At 44.0% G+C, this 7,212-nt stretch overlaps 1 protein-coding gene across 1 annotated transcript; it reads right to left on the minus strand.

Moving 5' to 3' along the window:
- Nucleotides 1-293: 293 nt before the first annotated feature.
- On the minus strand, nucleotides 294-3,992 carry LOC307237707 (solute carrier family 22 member 13-like; the record flags this gene model as incomplete). The annotated part of the gene is made up of 9 exons (XM_080010470.1): nucleotides 294-504; nucleotides 978-1,086; nucleotides 1,170-1,384; nucleotides 1,582-1,676; nucleotides 1,936-2,056; nucleotides 2,227-2,395; nucleotides 2,950-3,104; nucleotides 3,220-3,323; nucleotides 3,618-3,992. 9 exons carry the CDS (start codon nucleotides 3,990-3,992, stop codon nucleotides 294-296), a joined length of 1,554 nt encoding a protein of 517 aa, XP_079866596.1.
- Nucleotides 3,993-7,212: the final 3,220 nt, after the last annotated feature.

The raw sequence follows: 7,212 nt of genomic DNA on the forward strand, positions 1-7,212 counted from the left end.
CCTTTCATCCAGTGTCAAAGGGGAGAATTCCATGGGGGTACTTTATTAGCATTATTTAACAAGTATTAAACTATATAATATGCAATGTTTACCCAGACAGTGTGGGCGGCTGTTGTGCTGATGCAGGACACCACAGGACACGTCTCTACAGTTTAGTTGAATGTTGATGCCAACAAACGTCCATCGGGTGATCGATCTCTGTGCTCGCTGAAGTCCTATGGGGGCGCACAATTAAAAATGAATAAAGATGACACTACCATGCACATATATCGGTATAGGGTAGTTTCCGTTGCTTACCTGCGGGCCTCGGCCTCTGGGGTGGAGTCGGGCAGCTCGGTTCCCCTGGTCTCCGGCAGCAGGGAGACCAAGGTGCCGCTCAGCAGCGTGATGCCGCTGAACACGGTGGTGGGAGCGCTCCAGTGGTAGACGGACGCAAGGTTGAGCAGCGGAGCCAACAGCCCCGCGATCCTCGTCACGACGGACGCTAACCCCAGGGCTGTTTGCCTGGAGGGAGGAGGAGGTGGAGCACACACACACACACACACACACACACACCCGCGCGCACACGCACACGTTGCAGGCATTTTAAATGCGGAAAACCTCCATTCATTTCCTAGAGGGATCACAACATCAAGAAGGTCCAGATAACACATCCGGACACCTCTTCCCCTCGCGCTGCGCATGCATCCTCCAATGTCTGGATACAAGAAACGTGCGTGTATCATCCCTGATTTGTTTAAACGTACACTCGCACACTTGATGTGCATGTGTTATTGTTGTAGAACAGTTTGGAAGACGTTTCCATGCTATAAGCTGAAAGTATAAAAACACACCCGAATAGCCATTCAGATGCTTTCTGCTCATTCTCAAATTTTTGCGAAAGTTTACGATGATTTACACTTGCAGTAAGTACACTCCCAGCTCAATACTTAAATCATAAAGGAAACATAGTGAGTGGGAGTCCACGGTCACCGTACCTGACCGATGTTGGGAACAGCTCCTGAATGTAGACGTTGCAAATGGACGCCCCCCACAACAGGAAGAAACGTCCCGTGAGAACGAGAGCTGTAACAGGGATGGCCTGGTCTGCAAAATAAACACAACGGTGTTACCAAAAAGAAGAGCCGGCGGCTGCCGAGGCTCCGTCACATTCTGCAAGACGCCGGAACCTCGGGGGACGGCCAGGACCATGATGCAGAGGGACCCTCCGAGCAGCAGCGTCGACATGAGGGAATATTTTCGGCCCAAAACCTCCAGCAGCCAGATGCAAAGAATATACGCCGGTAACTCGGTGAGGCCGAACATGAGCTGAGTCAGAAAGATGTCCAAGCCAAAGCTCCCAATGTTGAATAAAAGGCAGAAGCAGGAAAGGTTTATTGAAAACCTGCGGTGTAAAGGAGGAAAATGATGTAAAGTTTGACAACACATTTCAAATATTTCTCCATATTCATATTAAGCTGTAAAGGCTATAGCGGTAACATAACGGTAATTCATTGGATTATTGGCGTTGTTTTTTTTCCTGAAGGCCTTACATCATTATTTACGTTGACTTTGCTGCAGGTGTATGAAAATGTGACTCACCAGGCCAATGCTATGGCCAAAAAATACTTCTTAAGTACGGCTGACTGGATGAGAACTCTTATGCCTCCTTTCTTCACTGTTCTTTTTGCAGCAATCTGAAAAGGAGGACACGGCTCAACTTTGCCCGTTTGCCAATAATGTTTTCTAATTATCGACATTTCATTTCAAAACCTTAGAAAGTTTACTCTGGTGTAATAAATCCACTTATTAGGTATTTACTATATAATGTACATGTTATTGCACTTGTTTTTGTCACTTCCTTTCGAGCGACATGTCCGTTTAGGGGCATCAGAGGCGGCATATAATAAAATAATGAGTTTACAGTGCAATAAACTGTATTATATATTATTATACCTTTTCCAGGAGAGATTCTGGAACTGTGCGTTTGTTGATGGCCGCCGCTTTCAGGATCAGCTGCTTCACCTCCTCCGTCCGTCCTCTGTCCAGCAGCCACCTGGCCGATTCTGGGATGAACCTGGTAAAAAAAAAAACAATAAAAATAATTGTCTGTAAAGGTTTCCCATAATGGAAGCACTCCTTGAACTCTAAAAGGGTCATGAATGGAGATATGTGATACAGATATATGTACACACACACACCCGCACACACACGCGCGCGCACACACACACACACACACACACACACCATATGTAAGTCATAACCAGGACCATCGGAGCTACAAAGATGAACTGAGCCAGTCTCCAGTCACGGATGAAGTAGATTGTTCCGGCCAGGACGCAGTTTCCCACCGCATTGAAGATCTGACTCAAGCAAGCACCGAGGGACCGCTTGTTCATCCCGATCCATTCAGTGGCTGGGGAGAAGGGAAAAAAATGGATGGAAATTTAGGAAGATGAAGAGAAGAGAAGCAATGTCATTTCAAAGTCATTTTTTTTAACATATCTGTTTAAACGTTTTATTGGAAGAAACTCCCCAAAGCCTTGGTTACTGTTCTATTTTTGAGAATTCAATCCACTTTATGTCTGTTTGTTTTAGCACAAACAGCATAGAACTTACTTGTCGATGAATACTTTGAAATTCTGTTTCAAGACTTGAATTTGGTACATTAAAGGTCCTTTTATACTTAGAAGGGTCTATTGTGAAAAACAAATGATATAAGTATGACTAAAGTGATAAATTATAGTCAATCAGTTAGTACTACTTTTAATAATTAATTCTTCTTCTTCTTATTATTATTATTATTATTATTACTTTTTTTATTTCACAGAGAATATTCCACACATCGGGCAGGAATACAACTCATAATTGATATATTTGTTAATATACTGTATGTTCCAGTCATATTTCCTATATATGTTTTTTACTGAGAATTTTACAAAAAAAATCATGAGCTGAACAACACTTTACCAAGTACAACGCAGTTGACCCGAAAGCCTCCAGCTCCAGCCCCCTCAACAAACAGGGATACCAAATACACAGGGAAGTTGGGACTTAGTCCTCCAATCACAGTGCCCAACACCAACAGCACCAATGAAATTTGTGTTGCCCGTTTCCGGCCAAATCTAAAAAAAACATGTACAAAAATAAATATAAAAAGTAAAAAACACTTTTTGGTCAGAGTCAGTCTCGAATGAGTCGTAAGGAAAGGACGACGTGTTTGACTTTGAATTAACTCACGATTCAGCAAAAGGTCCAAATAAGAGAGAGCCGGTGAGAACCCCGGCCATCAGAACCATCTGGCCCACTGCGACCAGGTTGGCTTTGTCACAAACAAGATTAAACTGTAAAGAAAATATGAAATATACAGTACATGTATGTCAACTAGATGCTTGGTAAATACAGACAGACAGACAGACAGACAGACAGACAGACAGACAGACAGGCAGACAGACAGACAGATAGATAGACTGGTAGACAGGCAGACAGGCAGATACTTTACTTTATTCATCCTAAGGAGAAACCCTCCACACATACACACTTTTTTTTGTAATGCTGCAATACTGTAACGTGTAAAGTATTTACTGTGGACGAACTGCTTCCACCACCCTACGATGGTTCCTCACAGCACCACTCACATCCGTCACTATGGTGGCCTGGTACACGCTCCTGTCGTACTCCCATCCGTCCTGGCACTGCACCGTCTCATTGAGCCCGTACTCCCGGATGGAGTCCAGGTCCCGGTCCACGGGGACGAACATCAGACACCGGCTGAGGGAGCCCCCCGGGTCCCGGGGCACCGTCAGGTTGAGCCGCTCCTCCCCGGTTAGGTTGGGGGCCACCCGGAGGATCCAGTCCGTGTGGCAGTGGCGGTCCGGGTCGGACTGGACGAAGAGCACGCTGGCGAAAAGGAAGGGCAGCAGCAGGTTGGGGAAGCAGAGGGCGACGAGGAGCAGCTTCTGGAACCGCCTGAACTCCCCGACGGACCTGAGGATCTCCGCGAAATCAGCCATGATGGGACCCGAGGGGACCGAAGGGCCCGGCGCGTCTGACGGGGGGCCTCGACGTGGCTCCTTTGCATGACACCCATCAATGTTTAACAGCGGTGTTTGCCACCAGCGGGGTGCTTTGGGAGGAGCCCTTTAGAGAAGGTAATGAGGCGTGCGGGGGCCCGGGGAGCCAGGAGAGCCAAAGACAATTACCTATCGGCTGGTGGAATGGAACGTTCCCGGTGTCACGCGGTGCGACTATCTTATCACAGTCAATAACACATAAAGTAATACGAGCCGTGGGAACACGGTGGGTGTGTCCCGCAGTGTGGCGGAAGGTTCGACTCTTTTAGCCTGACTCGGTCGTTTTGACCCAGTGAGTGGAGACAGTCGGCGGGGGCCCCTGAGTGCCAGTTGTCCCGTTAACTTATCCAAACCATGCATGGGAGGTTCCCCGGCGGCCGGTGCCGGGGTGCCCACCCCCGACACCTTTGAAAAATGGTATTGGTAATTTTAATTGCAATAATAATAATTGTATTATTGCAATTTATTAGTATTATTATATATTTTTTTTTATTAATAATAATAATAATAATAATAATAATAATAATAATAATAATAATAATTGTTATTAATTGGTATTATTATTATTAATTTATAATAATAATAATAATAATAATAATAATTGTATTCTTGTTATTTATAGGTATTATTGTTTATTTATTTATTTATTTATTATTATTATAATTATTATTGTTATTATTAAGATTATTTTTTTAAATCCTTCCTTCAAATATTACTGTTAAATGAAGAACTCGCAGCGTCTCTGTGTTGAACATAATAATAATAATAATAATAATAATAATAATAATAATAATAATAATAATAATCTTCTTTCGGCTGCTCCCGTTTGTGGTTGCCACAACTGATCATCTGCCTCCAATAATAATAATAATAATAATAATAATAATAATAATAATAATAATAATAATAATAATAACAATAGAAATCACAATAAGCTCAAGTTTCGCCCTGAAAGTGAGGCCCGTCTTTCATGTGGTAGTCGGGCACCACTCACATCCCATAAGTTTTTCGCTCTTTTTTTTTTCTGCTCTTTTACGTCATAGGCCACTGGGCTTTGCTACTCTCAGATTTAACATTTTGAGCAACCGACCTTGAGAGATTTCAAGAGGTTTATTTGTCACATACATATACAGTACATACGTTCATACATATATGTATGAACGTACGTAATATATGAATGTATGTAATATATATTTTCTTCATAGGTAAACCTCAACTATGAGAGACAAAATGAGAAAAAAAAATCCAGAAAATCACATTGTCTGATTTTTAAATAAATTATGGTGGAAAATAAGTATTTGGTCAATAACAAAAGTTCATCTCAATATTTTGTTATATACCCTTTGTTTGCAATGACAGAGGTCAAACGTTTTCTGTAAGTCTTCACAAGGTTTTCACACACTGTTGCTGGTATTTTGGCCCATTCCTCCATGCAGATCTCTTCTAGAGCAGTGATGTTTTGGGGCAACACGGACTTTCAACTCCCTCCAAAGATTTTCTATGGGGTTGAGATCTGGAGACTGGCTAGGCCACTCCAGGACCTTGAAATGCTTCTTATGAAGCCACTCCTTCGTTGCCCGGGCGGTGTGTTTGGAATCATTGTCATGCTGAAAGACCCAGCCACGTTTCATCTTCAATGCCCTTGCTGATGGAAGGAGGTTTTCACTCAAAATCTCACGACACATGGCCCCACTCATTCTTTCCTTTACACGGATCAGTCGTCCTGGTCCATTTGCAGAATAACAGCCCCAAAGCATGATGTTTCCACCCCCATGCTTCACAGTAGGTATGGTGTTCTTTGGATGCAACTCAGCTTTCTTTCTCCTCCAAACAAGACAAGTTGAGTTTTTACCAAAAAGTTATATTTTGGTTTCATCTGACTATATGACATTCTTCCAATCCTCTTCTGGATCATCCAAATGCTCTCTAGCAAACTTCAGACGGGCCTGGACACGTCTGGCACTGCAGGATTAGAGTCCCTGGCGGCGTAGTGTGTTACTGATGGTAGCCTTTGTTACTTTGGTCCCAGCTCTTTGCAGGTCATTCACTAGGTCCCCCCGAGTGGTTCTGGGATGTTTGCTCACCGTTCTTGTGATCATTTTGACCCCACGGGGTGAGATCTTGCGTGGAGCCCCAGATCGAGGGAGATTATCAGTGGTCTTGTATGTCTTCCATTTTCTACTAATTGCTCCCACAGTTGATTTCTTCACAACAAGCTGCTTACCTATTGCAGATTCAGTCTTCCCAGCCTGGTGCAGGTCTACAATTTTGTTTCTGGTGTCCTTTGACAGCTCTTTGGTCTTGGCCATAGTGGAGTTTGGAGTGTGACTGTCTGAGGTTGTGGACAGGTGTCTTTTATACTGATAACGAGTTCAAACAGGTGCCATTAATACAGGTAACGAGTGGAGGACAGAGGAGCCTCTTAAAGAAAAAGTTCCAGGTCTGTGAAAGCCAGAAATCTTGCTTGTTTGTAGGTGACCAAATACTTATTTTACCGAGGAATTTACCAATTAATTCATTAAAAATCCTACAACGTGATTTCCTGGATTATTTCCCCCCCCATTCTGTCTCTCATAGTCGAAGTGAACCTATGATGAAAATTACAGGCCTCTCTCATCTTTTTAAGTGGGAAAACTTGCACAATTGGTGGCTGACTAAATACTTTTTTGCCCCACTGTACATGTTTTAATACTAAATCAGGAACTTACACTACAATTGATGTTGTAAAATAGTAATTACTGTGATCAAACAGCGTATAAAAATGAGACGTCGGCTCTACTGGCTTTTGGACCAGGTACTTTGTTTTCCATCGCCAATAGTACCCAGCTCAATGTAGCTGGGTGGCGACACCACGAGAAAAGGGCCGTGACGTGGGGCTGAGTGTGAAGGCAACCCGGTGGCATGACGGATCAGATTCGGACGTCACAGGCAGCTAATCTTTCCAACCGAGTCCTGTCCCTTAAATCAGACGATCGGAGGGAGGACCCCGGAGGACTCGAGGGTTCAGTGCCGAGTGGACTTTTGAAAAAGACGGCACCTCGCAGAGACCTGGTCGGACGCTAACTCCACCCGGTGGCGGGGTCGGTTCAGATGCTGGAACGGAGCGACCAAACTCACTCCAGCCCCGGCTCGCAGGGGGAGGACTTGGCAGCGTTCGAGG

Source organism: Zeus faber (genome assembly GCF_960531495.2).
Source record: "Zeus faber genome assembly, chromosome: 12".
NCBI classification, from domain to species: Eukaryota; Metazoa; Chordata; class Actinopteri; order Zeiformes; family Zeidae; genus Zeus; species Zeus faber.